The sequence below is a fragment of the Epargyreus clarus genome, unplaced genomic scaffold, assembly GCF_041222505.1.
Source record: "Epargyreus clarus isolate Ecla_fem2 unplaced genomic scaffold, WU_Ecla_fem_2.2 ptg000008l, whole genome shotgun sequence".
NCBI classification, from domain to species: Eukaryota; Metazoa; Arthropoda; class Insecta; order Lepidoptera; family Hesperiidae; genus Epargyreus; species Epargyreus clarus.
The window spans coordinates 5,974,246-6,001,477 of NW_027332216.1; the positions used below are offsets into that span (position 1 = coordinate 5,974,246).

At 36.1% G+C, this 27,232-nt stretch overlaps 2 protein-coding genes across 4 annotated transcripts in view; one reads left to right on the forward strand and one right to left on the reverse strand.

Moving 5' to 3' along the window:
• The window catches only part of stet (stem cell tumor), a 127,611-nt gene extending 109,536 nt beyond the window's left edge, over positions 1-18,075 (reverse strand). The window contains exons 1-5 of the mRNA XM_073075799.1: positions 17,877-18,075; positions 15,650-16,306; positions 15,545-15,568; positions 14,649-14,747; positions 14,310-14,375 (exon numbers count right to left, since the gene is read on the reverse strand). Coding sequence (XP_072931900.1) covers positions 14,310-14,375; positions 14,649-14,747; positions 15,545-15,568; positions 15,650-15,919 — 459 coding nt within the window. The 5' untranslated portion in view covers positions 15,920-16,306; positions 17,877-18,075. The remainder of the gene's footprint in view (positions 1-14,309; positions 14,376-14,648; positions 14,748-15,544; positions 15,569-15,649; positions 16,307-17,876) is intronic.
• Positions 18,076-18,815: 740 nt separating this feature from the next.
• On the forward strand, positions 18,816-26,886 carry LOC140744260 (spermatogenesis-associated protein 20). Of its 3 annotated transcripts, none has more exons than XM_073075796.1 (6): positions 18,816-19,084; positions 21,075-22,700; positions 22,774-22,979; positions 23,342-23,562; positions 24,629-24,764; positions 26,444-26,886. In XM_073075796.1, exons 1-6 carry the CDS (start codon positions 18,936-18,938, stop codon positions 26,581-26,583), a joined length of 2,478 nt encoding a protein of 825 aa, XP_072931897.1. In that variant the 5' UTR covers positions 18,816-18,935; the 3' UTR covers positions 26,584-26,886. The 3 variants fall into 3 exon arrangements, with proteins under 3 accessions (XP_072931897.1, XP_072931898.1, XP_072931899.1); XM_073075797.1 differs by having other exon boundaries at positions 24,629-24,749; XM_073075798.1 differs by having other exon boundaries at positions 18,890-19,049.
• The last annotated feature ends 346 nt before the right edge of the window (positions 26,887-27,232 follow it).

The following is a 27,232-nucleotide window of genomic DNA, read 5'->3' on the forward strand; positions in this document are numbered from 1 at the left end:
TTTAATTGGAATCGATCTCCAATTAAAGTCTGTAGAGTTGGATCCTGGAGAAAGTAGAGGTCGGTTTCATGAAAATCCATCTTCGATTTATTTCATTAATATTTTGGCAAAATAGCCCCAAAAGATCAACATGCACAATGCACATATTAAATCATAAAGTAAGACAACAGACAAATCTTTAGCCGGTATCTGAAATCAATTAACTAAATCAATTGATGGCTTAGTATCTATAAAAGCCCGGTATTAATATTCAATCTATCCAATGTATTGCCAACCAAATATCGACATTGGGCAATTTCCTTAGACCAGGCATTTTCAAATTATTGATTATTAATAATGATGTAAGATCCATTTTTTAATCCATACATCGATTCTTTGCTTATTGGACATCCCTATTAGTAGTCTATAATCAGTGGTTACCAGCGAAGCTCTCATGGGAACTGTAGGAGCTCTTGATGTGTGACCGCGCCAGCAGTCGGAGGTGGCGAGCTTGAGATCCTTATCGTTTCTCACACCACTCTCACGTCGTGCGTCCTGGTGACTAATTGCCTCTGCTCGTTCACCGTGAAATTATACGATTATAACACGTTCCTTAAAACAATAGCCTTAATACTCGTTTTTTGGGAAACCGACGGATTTATGTGACGTGCCTTGATTTCCGTTGTTTTCGTATAGGTATGTGTCTGCTACGAGAGTTCATAACATCTACAATATACATATTCCTTATTTCCTTACTCATAATATAAATATCTGCTTATTCATTCCTTTTGATTTTAGTGATCAATAAAATATCCAATCGGTATGAAAGGTGACATTATAATCTTACATTTACACTTACATCTACATTTGCTTTTCGACAATTATTCACTTTCATCACTTAGATCATTAAAAAGTTTATATACATTTTGTGTGCCGGAGGTAGTCGTTAATATACCCAATATAATATAAAACGCGGCAACACATACGAAATATAAGAATAAGCAATAAAGGAAGAAAGTACTTGGACAATAATGAATTAAGTAAATCGAAGATAACACTCAGCTATCTCCTGTTTCCATGCTTAATTTATGCCGCTATCGCCACGAAAGCAGCCACTTTCTTACAGGTCGAGGTTCGAGCTCAATGCCTGCTTTAATTGGCGACTCCCTGAGAACAGCGGGTTAATTATCGCTAGAGACACAACACGTGTTATTATCTGGACGTCAAACACACTAGCGGCGGCATTAGGGGCGTTTACCCTACATCACATCGGGTAACTGCCTTGGTAATTCGCGCTTGTGAGCATTTGTGCAATTTTGCTTCAGGATGAATGCACGCATTCTTTAGTTAGTTTCGCATGTTGTCTTATTTTTACGGTTTTATTTATTGTTTATTTTTTACTCGCTGTAACAGTTACGTAACTGTGTTTTTTGCCTTAAAATGTAGTTACGAATATTATCTATTGATTTCAAATTATCTTAGAGACATAACACGTCAAACACATACTAGCTGCGGCATTAGGGGCGTTTACCCTACATCACATCGGGTACTTGCGACGGTAATTCGCGCTTCTGAGCCATTTTACTTCGGGATGAATGCATGCATTCTTTATTTAGCTTTTCAAGTTGTCTTATTTCGACAGTTCTTGTTTATTGTTTCCACTTTTCTCGTTGTAATAGTTTTTTAGTTAGCTTTTCCCTTAAAACGTACGAACATCATTTATTTAATTCAAATCACCTTAGCACACCACACGTGTTATTATCTGTACGTCAAACACATACTATAAGGTACATATAATATAAGGCGGTAGAACCCTTTGTGGTTCGACTGCGGCGGCACACCTATTTCTGCTTAATAAAAACAGTGTTAGGCGCTGCTGTGTTCCGTTTTGAGGGGTGTGGTAAAGGAGACATACTTTCCGAGACATTCCAGCTTAGTCCTCAAGGGTAGTGGCGTATCTGTGGCCGACCTCAAGTAGGAATAACTAATCCTATCTGGGGTTCATTATAGATGTCCATGGGCGGCAGTAGCCACTTACCATCAGGTTGACTGTATGCTCGTCTGCTACTCCTATATTATAAAAAAAAAGTACTAGCTGCGGCATTAGGGGCGTTTACCCTACATTACATCGGGTAACTGCGACGGTAATTCGCGCTTGTGTGCATTTGTACAATTTTGCTTCGGGATAAATGCACGCATTCATTATTTAGCCTTGCAGGTTGCATTATTTTGACCGTTCTTATTTATTGTTTACACTTTTCTCACTGCAATAGTTACGTGAGTAACTGTGGCTTTTACCTTAACACGTACGAATGTTGTTTATTTAATGAAAATCACCTTAGAGTGCAATTAGAAGATCTGCGTTTACTCATTCGATTACTAAATCCTGTTCGCTTTATTTAATGCTAGTTAACAAGCTCTTTGTAGTTTCAAGTGATTTGTAAGGTTGCGTTGATATGTCGGCACCGAATTACGCTCGCGGCGGTATGACGAATCCAATTAACAGTAACGAAAGCTGTCGGACGTGCACTATTTATGTTTCCTTACAGTCTCACTGTAAATATTTAGTCCTGGACGCGTCTGGCATCGCCCTTGTCTTATCTCTTTATCGGCCTGTAAACGATTTCACGGGCAATTCCGGACGCACTTGCCACCGACAACGTACACGATACAGTGTAAATAATGATTAGAAAATGGCACGCCACGGCACAGAACGGTTCTCGAAATGCTCAATGCGCTGACAGCCCATGTTGTTTGTATCGGTTTCAGAATAGACAGATAGCAGATAGAATTCATAGACACGTGCTCGAATCGAGAGGAACAAACTCGCGGTAATATAAGGGCGGCATTGCACTGGTGTATCCCGCGCGACCGCGAAGAAAACGCTGCGTTAACGCGAATTACGAACATGACGTTAGAAACGTCGGTGGAGGCGATACGCGTCATTAATTCTCTGTCTTGTACGTAAGGTATCTTAAATACATACGCAAAAATGAAGTAATGATACGATTCTCTAAAGTTCAAATGATTTTTAAAATGCTTTTTATCCCTATAATATTTGTATTTTTTGGCATTTGTCATACGAATGTTTACATGTAGTTCATAGGTATATTATCCTACTGACTGTAGTTACTGACATGGAAAAGAGTAAAGTAAATAATAATCTCCATGTGTTGTATTTTCTAATGTAATTTTGTTCTTCATATTTGTTTCGTTGTCGATTGTCGACTGTTAAACACAACTGTGTTTTCGTTAATGAGAACAACTGCGTTATATTCGAGTGTGTGGCGTTTGATGATGACGCTGGTAAATGCTAGTGCATAGGTGCCTCAAGCCAGCGAGCGGTGTACATGCGACGTCGGCGCGGGCAAGTCGCGTGCGCGTGGGCTTCAGGTGATGTCGGTCGATTATCTGCTAATTTATACGCGCCGCTCAACTTCTGTTTTCTCATATAATATTATTCATTTCGACACACTGCAAACGAGCTCGCTAAATATAGAGAGCAGCATTCCTTGGACGGCTGGTTCTCCGCTAACTGTCCAATTGTTTTATTATCCTTTTTCGATTGAAATTTCTTATTTAAATGCCACTTGTCCGTCCGCGGATTCCTATTTGGAGCAATGCTTACCTACTGCCGTTACCGGGATGATGTCACCCGCCGCCGTCGAGGGGGCCCGTTTTGGAATCTTTACGATCGACACCTCCACACTATATTCGCAGCAGTTCATTCACCGACACAACAATGTATGAACATGTCATTGTATTTGGACTTATCTATTCGCAATCTAATGAACTTCCGTGACTTAGCTTTGTTTTGCTAACCGAGGCACGTCTTACCCGTTATACATAACATACAATTCTCATGCGGTTTTCATTCATGAATCGTACTAATTTAGATGCTTAGCATTAATTAAAAATCCGTTCAAATAAACAATACGCAACCTTTAAACATACAAATGTTATTGTTTTCGGTGGTCCTTCCTATAAGTGTCGAGGCTACCGCCTTATGCGCATCAAATTTAAATATTGTGTTTAATTCATTACTTAACTATTGTTACGTTTTGGCAAACATATAGGTGGTAAGTACCCCGGAAATCATAACAGGAGGTCACAACAAATGTAGGTAACCAGTACGAAATCAATAACTGATAATACAACACAAGCACAGGTCTATGAATATACTTATGCTACATTTTTATCAATTTTTATACTATTATCCTTAATTTTATTTACCAAAACTTGATACTGTATTTCTATACAAATAAGTCGTAATTTCGAGTCTTACCACGCAATCCACGTCGGAAAACGATACAATAGAGCTACTAGAAGGTAGAAGTAAGGTAGGGCCTTATGACCTAAGGACCTACCTTTTACCTTTAACACAAGAATATAGACGATGACAGGCGCCATCCACGAAAGGGTTATACAGGTAAACAGAGTGACGAGTAAATAAACAAAACCAAAGGGCACAGGTGCGTGTGAACTCGCCGTGCGTGAAATTACAGTTTTGCTGCGGTGTGGTCTTTGAAAAAATCGTTAAGATTACACGAACCATCAACCCCCGACGCCGATTCGCCACGGACACCTCCGGAGGCCATCATCATTTGTCCCTCCCAGGTTCATTACCCTAAGGGATGCCGCTCTTTTTTGTTTGCCCAAATGCTCTTCAAACACTATGTAATTACATGCTTGTACGTTTGTTTTCGTTATACCTTCTAGTTATGAGTATGGTATATAAAAGTAAGGAGTATCTATTATCTAACAAGACAGTTCAATTATAGAAATAAAAATTGAAGGATAATTTTGATCCCTAGTAACATAATAAGCAAGGTACTTGGGAAGTACATACCAATATTTGTTATTGCCATATATAGAATAGAAACATGCCAATATAGAAACTACTAACGCCGAACACAACATAGTAAGAAATTTACTATACGAGGGAGTAAGTTTTGTCCTCAACCGGAAAAAAATCTGACAGACATCTGTTTATTAGAGACTCGTGCCCAACAGTCAGTCGGATAGTTTTTATTTTAGTAAACAACTAAAAATATCCAAGTAATAGAATAATTTAGCCTATGTATAATAACTGAAATCTATCGCGGGGCACAAGTAGGTTTTATCGTATTATTTTAATTATAACCCATTCCCACAGTTTATTTCCTTAATTGTCAATTATATACGTCATCATTTTTAATCGCTAAACAACAAAAGTGCCAAAAAAGAAATCACCAGTGTCTGGACATCTTAAATAACCCACATTGTCTTCAGTAAACAATAGGTGATATAGAGAAATTGATGCCCAGATTAATGTCAACGAATATTTATCCGAATGATTCTTATGACAATATCATTAAATGTATGGTGCATTCAGTTATAAGCTTGCGAACGACAACGTTCTTATGTGTAGGCTTAATAAGTCAGGTTAACAATTGGAACGTAAATTTGAATTTCCTCGTGAAATTATAACTACACACGCAAGTTGTTGTTTACACACACAGAGACAAATACGCAAATATTTAGAATATTTATCCAAATGATGCTTATGACAATATCATTAAATGTATGGCGCATTCAGTTATAAGCTTGCGAACGACAACGTTCTTATGTGTAGGCTTAATAAGTCAGGTTAACAATTGGAACGTAAATTTGAATTTCCTCGTGAAATTATAACTTGAAAACACACGCAAGTTGTTATTTACACACACAGAGACAAATACGCAAATATTTAGAATATTTATCCGAATGATTCTTATGACAATATCATTAAATGTATGGCGCATTCAGTTATAAGCTTGCGAACGACAGCGTTCTTATGTGTAGGCTTAATAAGTCAGGTTAACAATTGGAACGTAAATTTGAATTTCCTCGTGAAATTATAACTTGAAAACACACGCAAGTTGTTATTTACACACACAGAGACAAATACGCAAATATTTAGAATATTTATCCGAATGATTCTTATGACAATATCATTAAATGTATGGCGCATTCAGTTATAAGCTTGCGAACGACAGCGTTCTTATGTGTAGGCTTAATAAGTCAGGTTAACAATTGGAATGTAAATTTGAATTTCCTCGTGAAATTATAACTACACACGCAAGTTGTTATTTACACACACAGAGACAAATACGCAAATATTTATTCGAATAATAATTGAATGTGAAACAATTATCCGAATGACGCTTGTGACAATATCAATAATCATATAATTATGTTATTTAGTTATAAGCTTGCGAATGATCACTCTATGTGTAGTAGCTGAAGCTGATAATTGAATGTGAAACAATTATCCGAATGACGCTTGTGACAATATCAATAATCATATAATTATGTTATTTAGTTATAAGCTTGCGAATGATCACTCTATGTGTAGTAGCTGAAGAAATTACTGAACAATCGCAATATAAAGTTAAAGGTACAGTTTTAGACATACATACCTTAATAGTAGATTTTTTGTGACATCATTGTTCACTTAAGTGTATAATCGCAATGTGACTGATGAATGCATAGAGTTAAAATTTCAATTTTAGACTTACTATGCACTGATAATAGGATTTTTTGTCACACCATCATGACTCTCAAAAGATATCATAGGGACAAATATGCACAATATTTATCCGAATTCTTATTCTGTATTAGGCTTTTAGTTATAAGCTGATGAATTACAACATTATTCTATGTAGTTTAATAAGTCATGTCAATAATTGCAAAATACATTTTTAATTTTTGCTTTTGACATAATTAAATACCTCGTAACTATGTTCTTATGACGTCAATCATACACCCACAAGATGTCTTGAACACAAAGAGTTACGTCTAGAATAGCTTTTGAATTTAATGACCTAAATAGAACTCATTGTTTCAGCGATCAAACATAGAATCTCTTGCAAGGAAAACTACAAACGACCACAACAAAAAAACTAGACATCTAACAATCGTGTATGATAACGTTTGTTTTGAAATCAGAGCAAGAAGGGACCGTCGCCGACTGTTGAGGTCCGGCCGGGCGCCAAGATCGCAACGATATCGTCGCTAGAACAGTAATCGTCAATAAAATCTCAATTTAGATGGTACCGATACCGTGTGAGTTACGGACGGACAGTCCGACCGAACACGAAAACCTACTCGACGGAGGAATGCGCCCGCGACAGGACCTGCTAACGAATTAGGTACTTCAAATTGAGGGTTACATCAATTTTATTTTATAATTTACGATTCTCTTAGATAGGAGATTTTGAGACTAATGTTGGTATGATGTTACTGAAACTGAAACCTAATTAAGAAACGAGGTTCCTGAAGTAACCGGATTTTTTAAGTTTTTACTACCTACTCAAATTATTTGCTAAATTAACAATAGCTCTTGTTACTTCCTAAAAAGTCTTCTTTGCTTTTATATAACTGTATAAACATACAGATAGAAACTTACAAAATCTGTTTGTTTTCATATAGTTCAAATATGTTTACTAAAATAAAATTATAATTTGATATTACACACAGACACATTTACATTAATGTATGTAGAGTTAAGACGTATGTTAAGTATGTAAAGTTGAGTTCTGCATGTGTGTAGTGTCTAACTCACGGCGTCTTGCCACCTCGTCTTAATATACGCTTCTTCACTGGCACGACAACGGCACGGCACGGCAACGTGTTATCTTAATAAATAAACAACGCAAGTACGCAATGCTACTTTGCGTACCAAAAGGTATTCCGCGTATGAAAAGGGAGAGCAAAACTCATGTAGATAACAAATTGTAGTTTGTTGTTGCGCTTTTTTGTATTCATTGCTGAGTAACGATATAAGTTTTCGATTTATCTATCTTTCATATACATTGGATCCTAAAATTTAGATTTGAATGATTTTGGATTATTTATCTCGCATAGTCCCTTGTGAAGTTATAGTTGGTAAAAAAAGCTCATAGTGATACTCACGCTATCTTTTTTGCACGACCAGCACTGACAGTACTGACAGAACTAATATAAGTTCAGCATCGATGCCGTGCCGTGCCGTTGTCGTCCCAACGAAGAAGCGCCCATTGACGGCTTGACGCCTCGCCGACAGCGTCACGCCTACGTCTATTTATAACAGAGCTTTTTGTCTTTTTGCTCCCACCTCACTGGCCAGTCACAGATAAGAAGGACGTCGAAGTGGGCATTTAAAAATAAATTTGTCGAAAGTGATAAATGATGGATATAACTTTTATTATTTCAAATTAAATTAACGATCCGAGCCGAACGTCTACCTTTTCTCACATTAGAGTATCTTATCTGAAATGATTGCTTCCATTACCTCAGAGAATGGACACGTTGTTTTGGGAAAAGATAAAGAGATTAATGCGTAAAGCAATTAATTTTGATTGAGGTGTATTTTATTAAGTAATTGTTTTTGTTTTCGATGTGGCCCCGAACCGCACCGTAAAATATTAATATGTACACAAATTTCACACAGAATTTGGTTCATAATACGTTATTTTATATTTGAGTAATAAAATTAATAAGGTTCGTGTCCGTGACTTGAGATTATTGTTTTAACTTTTGAGATAATAAAAGTGAGTAAATAACATTTAAGTTATAAGAAGATAATTATATGTTTAGCGCCAGAAGTTGCAAAAACAAACAGATAATAATACAAATACTTAATCGTTTCTTAGAAATTGTAAAGATTATTCTTTAATTTATATTATTTTCGGATTCAGACTTAAAGGTAACAAGGCAAAGATTTTTATCTGTTAGGATAGCAAAAATGTTGGTAAGGTAGGTACGTAAGTATATATATTTTTTAATCAACGTTAATATTTTACAAGTTTAGGATTATTATTTGTATTTGGTTTTGTCAGTTCTTATGTAAGTAAATATATAAATGCAGGTATATTTGTAAAGACTACGTAAGTACATATTTTACAAATTATATTTTTATTTGCATTTTTATCCGTTTCGTGGTAATAATGTGTAAAATTGAAAAGTTTGATTCCCTTTTAAAATACATAGAAACTAAATAACAATACAAAACACAAATTAACATTATTCTACTTACTGTACCTACTGATATACTTATCATATTTAGGCGACATAAAACCAAATTTGAATTACCACCTTCGCGTCAAGTTTTATTAAAATTATAAAGTTGTTATTATGCATCTCAAAATCCGTATTAGGCATGTGTCTGTTCCCACAGCGGACTTTAATACATTTTCCATGTTCCAGTTAGCGCCTCATAAATTGATTAAGGGCACCGCGGCGACGCACAAAAGTTTTTTGTACTGTGGGACAGGTAATACTGCCAGTCCAGGGCTTATAGGACAGTGGTATGTATGTATGTGACGTGTTAATGGCTCCTCCTAAGGAAAATGTAGTGAAAGTTGCCGGAACGGTTAAAGGTTTTTATTTTAAGTTGCGGCTGTGCTTTCCACATGACGTTAGACTGAAAAGGATCGGTTAACTGATTCATTGCTAACCTTAATGCGTTAATAGCCTTATATGTTTTTATTTTTGTAAGTATATAGTGAAAGTAATAATACGGATATGTAGCTGATTACAATTGAAAACTACTGTCTCTGAAAATTTGATTCGATAGCACACTGAGCTATATACCTATACATTATACTTTTTGAATGAGAATAGTTTGGTTGCAGATAGTTAATGAACTACGGACCAGACACAAATGCAACAGATCGACTACACAATCAACTAAGCTATGAGTGAAACAAACTTAGCTTAAATCCCCACGACCGCCCAAAAATCACTCGCTATTATGTACCCTCAATAAGGCTAAAGCTCAGACACCGATATAACAAGCCCTACGGTGTGCAGATAATTATTAACTTCAGTTCTTACCACCAGCCGTTCACAACAACCTATTATATTATTCTACTATAAAACTACATCTAAATCTGCAGTTAAAATAACGTACCACCTTCATCATCAGGGTTTGTGCAGGTCATAAAAATCGTATCAAATACTACGATCTTAATGCCACAGAATACAATTTCCGTACAGCTTATAAGCCGTTAGAAAAATTACGCTCAACAATTAAACACTATGACCATTTTACACCAAGAAAACGGTAATGGAGTGAACTAATTTCCTGGCAGGAAATTGCTTCCCTGAATCGAGGAGGCACAATTTCCCTAAGAGCATCGGTTAGAGTCATCGTCTACACATCAATCATTTTCTTTTTGCCAAATACAGAAATGTATAAGGCAACAAAATGTTACGGGCTTTTTACATGTGCTTTTAAACACAAATATTCTATCGGTGATTGATCGAAAGGTTATCTAGGTACTATTCATACCTAATATCTTTTGGTTTCTGTTTAAAAGGCAACCTTCATACTGTCTTTTAGCTTCTTTGTTCAATTTTATAATATCCTAAAGCATTTAATTAGCTTTACATTTCTTCTAATTTTCAGATCTTGGAACAATACTTACTGCAGATAGATTATAATCAAAATGGGCTAAGCTGACTTAATTGACCAATTTCACGTTGGCAGTTAAATTTCAAACACTTTTCGGACTCTGGATTATTTTTCGGTACATCGATATTTCCCTTTGTTAAAGCAATGAAGTTTATAGTACGGAAATTTCTCAGGATAACTCGAAAATCAGTAATTAGCTTGCCCTGAATTCGAACCTAGATCTCGAGGTTGGGAGACCGAAATTTATAACACTGTGGAAAGTACAAATTTCGACTCGAATCTGGTAATATATTTGTTCTATATCACTGTAATATTGAAGAAGATATCACTGGCATCAACATAATTTGTAAACGACATTTCACTTATATTTGGAGTTCCCAAACATTGTAAAGTATCGTAAACAACATTACGACACTCGATCGTATGACATACACAGACACACTCGACCGCAATGCAGTCATTCTGTAATTTAGCCGCGGAGTTTTGGTAAGTTCGAACAAAAAAGCATGAGGTGACAATATAAATAACAATTTGGCCCACCCCGTTCGAATGTGGTTCGCCCGGATTAGCATAAGAATGCCGCATCATGAACGCCCACGACCCTACACTGTCCGCTCTAGGGATGGTGATTTTTTCCCCAAAAACATCGATTTTGTAATCCACTCGAGTCGATCTCTGAAGAATCGAGCCCCGAACATATCAAAGACTAGAGTTTCGATTTCTTAAAAAGCAATTTTTGATTTCTTTTATTGCTGCTCCGGGCGAAAAAAAGAAAACTTGTCTTCTGAAATCCGCGATTAAAAAACAGCAATAAAGAAAAAAAACGTTACGTTATAATATTACGACAAAAAACTAGTGCTGATTTCGTGACTGTCGCCGTCATCGACCGATTCGCTAAATAGAGTCATTGTTTTTTTATCGATTAAAAATCGATCCTTCAATTAATCGAGTTCAGGTGGCCATCCCTAGTCCGTTGTTGTCTCTTTATACGTCGAATTTAATTTTGATTTACGGCTATCTATACAATTGTACGCAAAACATTTTTCGACGCAACCGAGAAAAGAATATACCAACACGTTCATGACAAAGGACAGGTCGCCTCATATCCATATAATTATGTTTAGATTATGATATTCAGATACCTTTTTTATACTCAAACGAAGAGATGATAAAGAAATGCTACGATTGTTTTGGTTTGATACACATGCTTATATACTTTACTGGTTACTTACTTACTTTATTAACACATGCCTATGTACCTTCTTCAATTCTATATAGCAAATAAACTACATGTAAGTATGTAAATAATAAACTTAGTAATAAAATAAACCTACCTAATTTAACCTTCTATGCCTATATGTCATAAGGATTTTAAGCTTTGCAATTGTATACAGGTAGGTATGTCGGATGCCAATAAACTTTTGATACCGTCAAACTAATTTGAGTGGAAATAAGTTACTGACGACTTCTTTCAGAAACTAAGGTACAGGGGGTAGTAAAGGGGTTTTTCGTTTGGTTGGTTTGGACGTGACGCATATAACACCTTAGAGAGCATTACGAGGTGGATAATGGAATAAGGGCAACTCTACTATAAGTAGGTACTGTGTACGTATAAGTATATTAAACTCTACTTGTTTGTTCCCAATAAACAGAAGCCTTTTATAGAAAAAAATAAACCTTCTTTGTTTATAAAACAAAAGCGACCTTACATCATAGGCTACTTAACTTTATAACGTAGACATCACAAAATGCGATCAGCAACAATCAATAATAGTCATAAACGTTCAAATCTTTAATTAATAACTTTATTAACAAAAAGCAAGGGATAAGATCGTAATAAATCACGTCCCACATTTAGGAGACACAATTAAGCGCTTCTTAAGATTCCTTTATGCAAATATCTGTGGAAATATACCTCTCGGCCTTAATTAATCGAGGGTAAACTTGTGTTTGACATTAAAGTGATGTATGCGGCTAATCAGATCGTCTAATTATTTTAAAACGCCTCGTAAATTTCAGACGAGCTTTTTATCTCATAATCGCGGTCGTTTTATCATTAAAATCGGGGTGTTTTAATTCATAAACTTAATTTATAATAAAGGTACAAGGTAAATATTAATTCAAGGTTCATTTTGAGAAAATATTTTTTAAGAAAAGTACTGGTTTTAAGTAAAATGAATTTTACGAAGATTTGTAAAGCTGAAAAAAGCTTAAAACGATAGAATTTAGTATTTAAAGAGTTGAAGTTCAATATGATATACTTACTTATGCATTTTAAGTGTTATACCAAAAGGTGTTAAATAATGAAGACATAAACATTTATTACTACTTAAATGTATCAAACAATTTGTTTCGTAAAATTGTAACACATAAAGAGAGTTTCAAAAAGTTATCTGCAAACGCACACCATTTAAAGTAAACAAATGTGTCGCTATCAAAGTACCAAATAATAAACGACGGTGCTCAGTGTTAATACGCATTTAAGATAATATATTTTAAGTTACAAAAATAAATGTCCACCTAATAAATCGTGCTGGACCTTATCGTATTTCGAGGCACGACAGTAAGGACCAGATAAGGAAGGGTCCTTTCGGTGGACGGTTATATTGGTCTTAACTTTTTCGTTTGCGTTCGGGTGACCGAATGAATTTAGGGCGAAACTTTTATTTATCTCAAATTGGTTGTTGGGACTCGGGTGATTAGTGGACGCGCGCGAGGCGAGCGTAATCGGCGTTGCATCTTAATTTAGTTGTCTTGTATTGTGGGAGACGAGCGGCGCTACGGAATAATATTATAAGACGTACCAAACTCGAGATCACGTCAAAGAACACCGCCACCATATACGCTTTTATATACCTTAAGTTTGTTTGGATACTGAATAAACTAGAATACTTTAGTCATTAAATAGTCGTATACTCCTATAATCGTATATGGGTACTTACCGCAAAATAATTTCTTCATTACAATTGCGAATGTTAAATTTTATGAATTTCATTTTTTAATAGTTTCACTAAAATCATATTAATAAGGCTTAAAGTTTTTTACATAAAAGGCATGTATGCGAATATCATGTGTTTTGTTGTAATACAAAAGTGACAAATTTTCAGAAAATTTACAATTACCTACTTAGACGAGTGTAAAATATTAGAAAAGACAAATCTTGTAGTTTGTTGATTCAAAAAAAACAACGCCTGATTTGAAGCTTTGTACATACTTCTTGAAGGCGGTAGAACCATTTGTCGTTCGACTCCGGCGGCACCACCGCCACACCTATTTCTGCCTTATAACAACAGTGTTAAGCGCTGCTGTGTTCTGGTTTGAAGGGTGTGGTAAGGGAGACATACTTTTCCGAGGCGTTCCAGCTTAGTCCTCAGGAGTAGCGGCGCATCTGTGGCTGACCTCAGGTAGGAATATCTAATCCTACCTGGGGTTGATTACAGATGTTCATGGGCGGCAGTAGCCACTTACCATCAGGTGGACTGCATGCTCGTCTACTACTCCTATATTATAAAAAAAAACAAATATATACTTAATACTCTACAATAGCTACGAGTATATTCGCAGTTCGTGGACAAGATGACGTTGTAATACCCTTATCGGTAACGAGACCTATGATGAACAAAAGACTTTATACTTATATCGCTGTAAACAACATATAAAATTTATACAAACATATCCATGATTGTAATGTTTTTCCTGTTGCAGGGGATTGCCAACGAAATATCATTGTTTTATTACATTCCAGGCAAAATGATATTTCGGCAAAGGACGAACCCATTGACATACAGGCAGACACAATTAAGTTTTTGCGCCTGTCGTTCTTCAAGAAAATCACTAGTAAACCCGTCAATTTCATACTAATTCGCCTGTTGGAGCTCTACATAGAGTATTATAAATATAATGAGGTACTCACCACATTAACAAATTCTTGGAACGTTATGGCTTCTGTGGTCGCACTTCGAGCTTTATCTAGAAGGATCTAGAACAAAAAGAACAAATACTGAAAAATAAGAACGGAAGAGAACGAACACAGAACTATTAAAACTATTAATGTAATGCTGCCAATTTCCAGATTCGACTGCATAAAATGTTTTATATTTATACATCCAATTATTGCCAAACTTTGATCGATATTTGATAATTTCTAGTAGGCAGAAATTGTCAAATGTCAATTTTTGGTAGGCATGTCGTTAAGTGGCGAGATATTATTAAAATAGGCGTTAAATAATACCTCAGTGAATAATTTATTTACCTCACGTTTGTGTGGTGGCACCTGCGCTATAAAGTCTGGGTTTTGAAGGGTCTGCAAAAAATCTGGCCACGGGATCTCGCCGAAGCCCTCCGGATCGAACTGCCAACAAACATAAACACTCATTAATATATAATTCACACCTCCGTGGCGACACGGGCACGTACAAAAACTCCAAATTGAGATTTCATCCGAGTCCCCGAAACGTCATAATCACCCATTCTGAGACTTCGCATCATGTGTGTATAATTCTGTTGTAATAATTTCGTTCATTTCCAAAAAGAAGTGAACAAAAAATATTAAGCGCCCCTATCTGCGGAGTCGTATTATCTCAATGTCCCCTACGTGACGACACATCGTTTGATCCGCGGCGCTACCGCTCTTTATCTCCTTATAAAACTTTTGTTCTCTGCTTCTGTACATTTTAATCAGTCGAAAATAAGAAAAAAATATTCCCCGAAGTCGGTTTCCACCTCGTAAATGACACTTTTATGAAATATGCGAGGGTTCCATGCCAGTTATGCTGAAATTGTCGTCAGAAACACCTGAGAATTATAATTTTATGTGCATAATATAGCGAAGTGATCCATAAAACACTCATCTAAAGAGTTTGAGAATAGATTAGATCAAGGTTGTATAAGCACGTGTGAAAATAGGAGCTTTTATTGGTTATATTATTCATACTAATATTTTAAAAGTAATCTCCCGTATCTAATGTGCCAAACTCTACTGATTTGTTAATAAGTAAATAACTAAACGAATATTGACTGCAAATTATTCAAAACCTCTACGATGGAAACAAAACTGTCTAAATATTGAATTCCGTTATAAAAACCTAAAAAAATGTACCTAATCTTTTGAAAAACAGTGTGAAATATTATATTATTACTACTGCTTACCCTATCGAACAGTAGCCGCCATTTCTGAAACAAGTCAAAAAACTGTTATATTAAATGGTCAAATCTAATCTACTCTAATTAAAATTAAAGGTTTAAAATGCTTACATCGTGCATCAACTCCCGACGAATTTCCGCCTCGTCCAACTCCGAGCCAAGGTCCGTATGATCGGTGTCGTAGAGGGGTTCGGCGGCCCGGGACAGCGATCCCAAGGAATCCCGTGCGGAGGCGAGCGATCCCGTGACGGTAGGCAGCACGCCGGCCTCAATCCCGGATTCCATGGAGGTGTTCGTTGAGAGGACCGTGGCGGTGGCGGCGGGCGGCGCACGGACCTCGCCGCCGCCGCCAGCGCAGCCACTGCCCACCCACACAGACATCTTGCTGGCAACACCATCCACACAACCACCGCGTCCACTACAATCTTAAATCCGATGCATCTTGGGACATATTCAGGTGCATATTCGCGCGTTTCACTTCAATCATAAGCCGAGTTTACGAAACGTAAACTGTATTGTAAAATATTTATTCTCTTGGACCGATGAAACGGACGATTTTATAATATGTTTGGCAATTTTACGTTATAGATACATTTACATTCATCCACTTGCTTCAAAGAATATCGAAGGACAGATAATTCTGGACCGACTGAACCACCACTTTGGTCTGGGTTCTAGCTCGTGGTTATAGTAGGTAAATGGAGGAAATCTATAAGGCACGTTATTTAAATAAACTCTAAATTTTAATATATGTAAATTCTTGTAGACCTGAAACAAAAAGGTATATTACATTACATAACAGTCAAATTATGTCTAAACTCTAGTTAGCGGAAGAAAATTACGAACGGAAAATGCCTTGCTTTTTTATTCTGCGTGAGAAGTATGAAAACTCGACATAATATAACACACATTTTGTAAAAAAAATAACAGGGTACCTTTTACGATTGGAATATACAGCATTGTAAAAGTAGGATAGACGGACGGATGGATGGGGTAGGGGTAGCCAACTTTATTGTACCCGAGACCTGCTAAGAATTAAGTAAGTACTAATTAGACAGCGCGATCTACTAATTGCTTATGTATTTCGGTGCTCCTAAGATTTTCGGTCGACGCTTCGATCACAAATACTTATTAGTGATCGAAAGGTCGACGGAACAAACCTCGTCATTCCCCAAATACTTTTCTAAAACTTATGGACTTGTCTCTGGCAATTGACAATGAAATAATTCGCCAAGTACGAGTCCAACTCGCACATGAAGGCTTCCGTACCACCAAATGTTCTTTATTTTATGAATGTGAATTATTTATTGTTCTTATATATATTTATTATAATAGCTGTTATAGTAGTAAACGGATTGTATAAAGTTCAACTGTCATCCTAGTACGGTTTAACAATTAGATCGAAAAATGACGAAAAATACCGATTTGTTGTATGGAAACCCCCTTTAATATTAAACTTTATTTTATTTTTAGTTGTTATTTTCACCGTTATGCATCTTGTGTAATCAAATCAAGTGTTTATCTATTACAGTTCCGGATGTAGAGCACTGTGACAGACGGAATATGAAGTGTTTGCCAACACCAATGGCCGAATGCTGCAAAAAATATGCTAATTAAAAGAATTGCATGAATAATGCAGAAAACTATGTCAAGTGAATTTTCAGTTTGCGTCACTACAAAAATACAAGTAGGTTTACAACTATTGTATAAAAAGGAAAAATGTTGACATAGTTGCGGTTTAAATAGGAGGGTAGGTATTGCAGAAGCTATCGTGTATTATGTAGGTAGATATATTTGACATTTTAATACATAAATAATACGAACAAGACTTTTGTACATAAACCACTTAAAGCTCCCACAACAGAATAGGAAATGTCGGTGAGCAAATGTTGCGAAATAGGCTATTATTTAGGGAGGGAAAGGAGGGCACTGTTCTGTGGTTCAAAGGGCTTCAACCCTCTTGACGTTGCTATGGCAACGTGCCGCAGTTTCATTCAACACGCACCACTATGCAATCCTTAAGCACGTGTGATAGATAATTGCATTTTTCTTCTTTAAAAACGAGACTCATATAATTTAATTACAGTAATAAAAAGGTGAACTTAATTAGCAATTCGAAATAACTATGGACTATGCTTGAGAATAGCGCTGCTTTTGAATTCGCGCTGCAGTGACAATTAAATTAAATACATATATTAACTTAAATATTTCACTGCCTTCTTGTTTTATCGTCGTTATATTTAATTGTACACCTTTTTTCCCGTGGTGACATAATATTTGTTTTCATAAAATTGTTTGTTTACACAGAAAGCCGATTACATTATTTATAATCACTTACCACTTAAGTTACCAGTCCAATAAAGATAAATCAACGTATGTTCCCTTCTGTATGTAATTCACTTCACTATCATAAGGGGTGTTTCACATTATTGGTCATTTCCAAAAATATAGTAAAGTACGACATTTCGTGTCAAGAACTCATTAAGTCTACAGCGGACATTTATTTATACGTCAAAACATGCTGTGCAGTAGTGAAAGTGAGAATGGCGTCCAGATTTTGCGCGCATGCGTAGTTATTTGATTTGCAAATTTGATTAAAAAGTTCACATAAGTACCTCATTATAATTCTAAGCTATTAAGTTCTTTCAAGCAATCTCAGTTCATAATAATACACATTTCTTACATGAATCATAGAACTTTTAGGCTTTACAGCCCCTTGTCGTACGAAATAGCAAATATTACAACTGGTGTATTGTCTACCAACTTATTAAAGTTTAACTAATATTCACGTGTATTCTATATATTCCCATTTTAGACAATCTTTTACCGAAATAAGTTTCACTTCCATTTGCTAATTTATAAGTGATCAAATTAAAATTGTTGTTATTGAAAAATTCGATAAGCGGCGGTCTAACTGGTAAAGAGTTAAAAACATCATAAAGTAACTTGGCTAATTAAATTTCGTGTCATTTCTAATATCAAGTTAACTTGTTCTATAGCATAAATATTGGGAAGTAACCTTATATGAATTATACGTAAACACTATTTACAAAAAAATATTTCGATAGATGAATACATTTTCTATTTTCTCAGGTCATGCTTTCCTAGAAGTGATTTCTAGACCTTACAATGAAAAAAATATTTCAAATAAACGCAGCTATCTATTTAAAATATATAACAGCCAATCGCGTCGCAATATTTAATAACTTTATTCCTAACTACATATAACATAACCAGTGCCATATAATAGCAACATTATTGAAAGTATATTTTTATGAGATTGTCAAACTCTAACAAATGTCAATGTCAAAAGCAAAGCTATAAGAAAAAGAAAATAGAATGTGCAAAATTGTTATCGTCACAGTGTAAAACATTGATTTAATTATTATATTTTATTATGCCTACTGGCCGTGCGGTGTTGTTATTTCGACGTTTATCGACGGGCGACAATAGATTGAAAAGCCTTAACTTCAGTCAGAACTCTGGCAAGGATTCTCTCGTATCAAACCCGGTTTGTTTTCATCGAGATTATTGCCTCACCAAAAGGTATATAGCTGCTGTAGAGCTTATAAGTATTGTTATAGTAAATTAATAAGCACCAATATGTATCGTTTGTTATTATTTTTCTTAGTTTGCGATTGCTATAAATAGATTCAGCTGCATGACCTTGTTATGTTGAAGTATGTTATGCATAACTATGTAGATATGGTAACGAGGAAAGAGAAACGCTATATGAATTTATAAACAATAACATGTGCCACGCGTAACATTATCGTTATACAATAACTTGATTACAAACAAACACAGTGGATTGTAAAGAAAAATGTCTCTTTATTCTTACATAATCATGAAAGTTCGAGTACCTTTTAGCGAATTAATCAATATACAGTCTCGTGTTGTCAACTAATAAATCCTTAGCTATTAAAGTCAACACTGTATGATTTGTCTTTGTATGTTCTAAGGCAACTCAAGGTTTCATAATGACAATAACTACTTTTTATTGAATTTGAACTACCTACACAGTTTTAAATTTTACTACTGTAGTAGAAGCCTTTAAACTTTATAAATAAAAATTTTGAAAATTCTAGCTTTTCTTAGAATTCTTAAAAGAGTCTAATACAAGGAACCTAGTATGGCAAGAACCTTAAGGATGTTGTAATAACTTTATATGGATGATTTAGAGGAGTAATTTTCTGGAACTAATATTTATAAATATATGAGGTGGAACTGTCAGTTTTCCAATCTTCTCTTCCCGCGTCGTGAAATGTCAAGATTTGTCTCTCATACCCTTTCTATATGTAAGAAAGTTCAAACTATTTTAATCCATGCTTGTTGAATTTGTTTAAAGAAAAATATTTAAGATAAAACGTAGTCACACATTTAAGTAAAAACATAACCTATAGTCTAGTATCACAGTAATTTTGAATAGTCTAGTAATACAGTGAACCCAGTTTTCTCATAATTTTATACTGTTTCACATGGAAAAAATGTGACATTTGCTGCGACCCAGCGAGGCAGGTTCTCTCACCTCCCTCACAGGAGCTATCTCAATGTATATATATGGAGATGAAATCTGGAAGATCACAATTACAATAACCTGGCGATTGTTGCACCTCTTACATCATTAAACAAGATAACCTTTAGTGACAGAATGATAACCTACACAATTGTATAACAGAAAACAGTGATTTAATGTTACCACCATGTTTCATTTATTTAAAACAGATACTACTTCATTATATATTGGTGTACAAGAGAGATAATTAAGATAACCAACACCAATTAATTCATATTTTGTTTGCTGCACTTGTCTGCATTTAGATGGAACACAGTTGAACATTGATCTTTGCTTAGAGTTTTTAATGATTGTTATTAGCTATTACAATGTTTATTTATTTGTGTATGTTAAAATTAGAACCCATGATAGGTTTGTGTGCAGTTTTTCTAGTTATAACTAATTTATAATTATGTATATTCAAATATTGTTCTGTTGAATTTTACAAGTGGAATTTAAAGATGGTAGAACCTCTCAAGATTTATCTATGAAGGCACAACTGTCACCGTAATTTTTGCCTTGTAACAAAATTTTAAACATGGCTGTGTACTGGTTTGAATGATGAGGGCGACATCAAGGATAGAATGGGGCTATATGGTACTTACTAACTAAAATAGTTTGAGTAAAATAATTAATTTCGATTTGATACTAGCACACACAATAGTTTAGTTTCGTAGTACAACATAACATTCCAATGTGAATATAATACACAATATTTGAGTATTTAATTATACATAATAACTTTTATGTGTAATAAAATATTGGCCCTCACAAATTTGTTTATCATTTTTACATTGTTAATGAACTTTGATCTCAGTCAAAACAATTTCAACAGGGTGATTAGAAAAAAAAATTGTTTATACAATAGTAAATTTCGGAAATTTAATAATTCAGTATTTTTACTAGCAATAATAATAAGTAACATGCACAAATGTATAAAAAAGGTTGGCATGAAAAATTAATGATTTTAATTTATTTCAGATTAGCAACTTTTGGCTACAATAACTTGCCCTCTCCCCAAATTTCAAGAAGTTTCAGTGACAATATAATCAAAATGTCAGGCTCCAGTGGGGAATCCAGCACGGTTAAACCGAAGCATACCAATCGATTGATAAATGAAAAGTCGCCCTATTTACTTCAGCATGCTCACAATCCAGTGCAGTGGTACCCCTGGTGCCAAGAAGCCATTGATAAGGCCAAGAGGGAAAACAAGCTTATTTTCCTTTCCGTTGGTTACTCCACTTGTCATTGGTGTCATGTCATGGAAAAAGAATCATTTGAGGATGAGAAAATTGCAAAAATTATGAATGAACATTTTGTCAATATTAAAGTCGATCGCGAGGAAAGGCCAGACATCGACCGTGTGTACATGATCTTTGTAATGGCTACATCAGGAAGTGGCGGTTGGCCAATGTCAGTGTTCCTTACGCCAGATTTACGTCCCTTAACTGGCGGAACGTATTTTCCTCCAGTAAGTCGTTGGGGTCGTCCCGGATTCCCAAATATTCTGCTATCTTTAGCCAAAAAATGGAATGAGAGTCGCGAACAATTAATCGATGCAAGCCAGACTATAATGGAGTCTCTTCAAAACATGTCAAAAGTCACTAGCGATAAATCAGCTACTGTCCCAGGAGAAGGTACATGGGACAAATGTGTGCGCAACTACATGGCATCGTATGAACCGGAGTTTGGAGGGTTTGGGACTGCCCCTAAATTTCCTCAAGCTTCTGTTTTCAACTTTCTATTCCATTACTACGCTCGAGATAAATATGACACTATTGGGAAAAAATGTTTAGAAATGTGCCTCCATACATTGACAAAGATTGCAAAAGGCGGCATACACGACCACGTGTCGAGCGGTTTCGCGCGTTATTCCGTTGACAATGAATGGCATGTGCCACATTTTGAAAAAATGCTTTATGATCAAGCACAATTAATGGTCGCTTATACCGATGCATACCTTGCGACGAAGGATGAAAGTTTCGCAGATGTCGTAAGAGATATCATCAAGTACATAAATAGAGATTTGCGACATGAGTCGGGTGGATATTACAGCGCTGAAGATGCTGACTCTTATCCAACGTTTGGTGCTCCCCATAAGGAAGAAGGCGCATTTTGCATTTGGGAGTACAGTGAGATCAAATCTCTTCTTGATAAAGATAAGAAAATTGGCTCAAACTCGTACTTTGACATATTTTGCGACTACTTTAGTGTCGAGGAAGGTGGAAATGTCCGCTCAGCAAGGGGTCCTCATGATGAATTTGCCAATAAAAATATTCTGATAGTTTATGGCAGCAAGGAAGAAACAATGTCCAAATTTGATTTGACAATAGAACAATTCAATGAAGTGATATCGTATTGCATAAACATTCTGTACAAAGCTCGGCAGAAAAGACCACGTCCGCATTTGGATTCTAAAATGCTGTGCTCCTGGAATGGCTTGGCAATAGCAGGCCTGGCTCAAGCCGGTCAAGGACTAGGAGAAAAAAGCTATGTGGACGATGCTATAAAAACGGCGCACTTTATCAGGGAACATTTATTCGACCCAACTACAAATACTCTCTTGCATGCTTGCTACAGAGCTGAAGATGGATCAGTTACTCAAATGTAAGCAAATCAACTATAAATGAAAAGATTGTTTTACAATGCTTGCGTAATCATGACGTGTGACTTTTTTCAGTAATCAGCCGATAAATGGATTCCTGGATGACTATGCTTTCCTTATCAAAGGGTTACTGGACCTGTACGAAGCATCACTTGACTTATACTGGTTGAACTGGGCTCGTGAATTGCAACAAAAGCAAAACGAATTATTCTGGGACTCTGAACATGGAGGATACTATGCGTGTTCTGAGGATAGCACTGTTGTCTTACGGCTGAAAATGGGTAAGAAAATAATTTATTTTTAACATTTTATGATGGGCAAAAACTGCAGAAAATATTAAACATATTGTATAGGAACTCGCATACCCTGTGTGCTGATTTTTCCACTATTTAAAGTACATGTACAGTAGTATCGTATGTGTTCTCTAAATTGCTGATCCCAGCAACATTGATTCTGATACTAAATGCTCTACACGAAATAATAATAAATCATATAAACAAATTTTGCGCTAATTGTCAGCAGTTTTCCGGCGTCTCGTATCCATTCTAGTATCTATTTTCCACTATTTATCAGCAGTTTTCCCGCGTCTCATATCGATCGTAGCAAATTCTGAGATGAAATTGAGATAGTGTGTATATTTCAGATCAAGACGGTGCCGAACCATCCGGGAACAGTGTCTCCTGTCTCAACCTTCTGCGCTTAGCCGCGTACAACGATAAGAGCGCGGCGCCCGCTGGCGGCGAGACCGAGCGCGAGATGGCCAAGCAGTTGCTTCTGGTGTTTGCTGAGCGGCTGGATGAATACCCCACCTCGCTGCCGGAGATGATGTCCGCGCTCATGTTTTATAATGATTCACCCACTCAGGTAATTATGGTTTCCCAGAAGTTAAGGAGCATTAACAATTTTGATTATCGTGAGGAAAGTTACACGCCTGAAAGTTTGTTAAAAAAATGTCAAACGTGTGTGAGGTCTACCAATCCACGTTCAGCGCGGTTGATCGTGGATGACGGGAGGTAGATTCCGCGCCACACTGCTAGTCCGAATATAGAAACGAGTCGCGTCGCAATAGAAAATTGTAGATATTAGCGGGACGAAGACAACGCGGGACCTCCCCGGCACCCGTCCGCTATCCGCTCGTAGCTGCGTTAGTATGCTCTTACTTCTGCTATGGAGTATATGCTTGTAGTTGTGTTCAACCGGATTAGCTCTCCGACTACACCTGCGCGCAAAAACTTCAGAGCGGACTAGCAGTTTGGCGCGGACTATACCATCAGATGGACCGCATGCTCATCCGCTCTTATATTATAAAAAAGTTATTTGGCGAATTGATCACGAGTATCTATATTTCGTTGATCGCCAGGTGTTGATATCCGAGCGGTGCTCGGACCCGCGCACCGATCGTTACGTCGGACGTTAGAGTTGGTGCGCGTGGAGCGCGCGGCTGCTGCCCGGCCGCGTGCTCGCTGTTTTTCATGTGTCTATCTAGACAGAAAGGCAGCAGAGGCCTAAGCCTCTTATTATTACTAATACAAGGGTTTCGTTTTATCCTTTAGATACGGAACTCTTAAAAGCTGGTTGAACCCTCTGTGGTTTGACTCTGACGCCACCACCGCCACACTTATTTCTGCCTAATAAAAGCAGTTTTAAACGCGGCTGCGATCTGGTTTGAAGGGTGTGGTAAGGGAGACATAATTTTTCGAAGCACTCCAGCTTAGTCCTCAGTGGTAGCGGCCCATCTGTGGCCGACCTCAGAAAGGAATATCTATAGGAATTCCTATCTCAGATAGGAATCTGGGGTTGGTTGCAGATATCCGTCGGCGGCAGTAGCCACTTACCGTCAGGTGGACTGCATGCTCGTCTGCTACTCCTATATTATAAAAAATAAATAAATGAAAACAAAAAAAAGAATCATAATTTCGGTCATCCCCAGGTGTTGATATCCGGGCGGTGCTCGGACCCGCGCACGCTGGAGCTGGTGCGCGTGGTGCGCGCGCGGCTGCTGCCGGGCCGCGTGCTCGCCGTGGCCGACCCCGCCGCGGACGCGCCCGCCGGTATGTCCGACATACGTGAGTTGGGACGACACGCATCTAATGCTATGCTTGTGTTGTAGAGGCCGTGGACAGATGGGTGTGGATTGTACGAGATAATACCGATTTATAATTGTACATATGTAAGACAAAAAATCAAATGGCAAGACTCAAAATAGGACAAGTGACCAAATTGCAATCAGGTGTAACAACAGAATGGATGCGGATTGCTGTTGAAATTTAGAATCAATAAGGATGTTTTAATCGTCCACGGGTAGCATAAACCTGAAAATCAAATGGCAAGATTATTTTTAGAATAGGACAAGTAATCAAATAGCTAAGATGCTTTACTAAAACGTTTACGTTTTACGTTTACGTAAAACATAAGCCTAGTCATCAAATAGATAAATGAGACATTGGTATGCTGATAAAATTGGGTTTCTTAGAATTGTGCAATGATTTTTGCTGAGCTCTATGAAATAAGATTATTATGTTCATAATTTCGCATTAACTGTTTTTTTTATTTCAAATTAAGTCTATTTAATTAAAATCTCAGAGAAAATACTTTTTGCTTGACTTAGAGAAAAAAATAAAATTGGATATCCAACTTAGTTAATCTGTGCGATTCTAAACTTATAAAAATTTAATAACAATTAACATCAAAAACTAGTTTAAAAATCCATTTATCGTACTATTTGGTCCCTTTCGACATGCGGATTGTAATTGTTATTGAAATTTAGATGAAACCTTAAGAGTAAGTCGTCTACCGTCGAGGAACCCGTTATATCCGACGTACTCGTATGTGAGTCAGTGTATTTTTTTTCTGTTTGTTACTAGCATAATGTCATATTATATTCAGTGTACTTGCAGCTATACTATCAACTAATAAACATTAGATTATATTAGAAAATCATCAAAATCATACGCGCATGTCCTTTGGGCGTATTTCCATTAATTAAATACAAGTGACTAGTGGCTTGACACATTCTAATTCTTAATGTGTGATTAACCATCAGTTACAATTATACATTGACAAAAATTTACATTTAATATAAGCAACATGTATTCAACATTCGTGTCTAAACTGCTTGACTGTTGTATGTATAATTAGACATGGGAAAAAGTATTATCAGAAATATGTTATTTGTAGTATCTAGGTATCTGCAAAATTTAGTCTCATAAAATCTTAATAGAAGATCATTATGGTGTCTGGCTGTAACTCAGAGACAAATTGTGTGCTTGTAATCATTGGAACGTGGCCAGTCAACGCACTAAGCATATGTAGAATCTAGAAATAATATGCTTGCAAATATACAAAATGCGTGTCATATTAACAAGGCATCACTGTAGCTTTAGCATCGCCATGTTTATTTTAGAATTCATCACCTCACAGTTTAAAAGATTCTTACAGTTTAAGAAGACATTGTTAACTTATTAAACAATCTAAAAATGTATATTAATTTGGTGCAAGTTTTAAGTTCTCTATATAATTGGACACGCAACATTTGTACTTATAAGTATTGCTTCAATTTTATATTTTCTACATAAAAAGATACCAAGCATTTCAAATTACAAAAAGACATTTCAAATTTAAAAAGAGAGTAAAGACGACATTTTAACATGGAAAATCTCCAATTAAACACTAGACAACTACATTCTACACATATTTCATATAAATCAATTCAATTATTTCATTTTACGTTTTGAACACATTACAGTGTTAAGCCGCATCCGTTCAGCGGGCGACGTGCCCACAGCGTACGTGTGCCGGCGGTACGCGTGCTCGCTGCCCGTTACCGACGTGAAACAGCTGGAGACACTGCTAGATGAACCGCCTGCGAGCGCCGCTAAGGAATAGACGTTAAGTGGTATTGTGTACGTCTAGGTGGAGTATTAGGTGGAAAAGGGCTTAGGAAGCTTAAGGAAGTAATTTGTGTAAAGTTATGGCAAGAAAATGGTGAGATGTATGACGCGGACTATAATAGTTGTATTAATTTCAGTAACTCATATTAAGTTCAGGGTTTAAATTAAACTCAATCTCTGGTTTTTCGATCTGGTATGTACGTATTAGAAATTGATAGGGTTCTCTTAAAAATCTGCGCAATATAATGAATCCTTAATCGCTGAAGTAATATTTAATTTTATTTTAGATACCACTTTCTCATATAATATAATCTCTCATATAATAGCGGTAATATTATGTAAAATTTTTATTGATTAATGAAGATTATTATTATTATTATTATTATTATATGCGGTTGTCATCTAGACGTATACAATATCTTTGGTCTTAATACTCTTTATTTATGCTATAATTATAATGTTACGGTATAAAAATGAATTCTGACAATTTTTTAATCAGTTTCATTTCATAATTATGCTACTAACATTTGTTTGAAGTATTCCAAAGGAATTCAATGTAAATTTCATTTCAAAATGATTTTGGCTAACAACGTTATTTCCGTTAAACATTATTGATCTCATATAGGCATCTAATAACAAAAAAT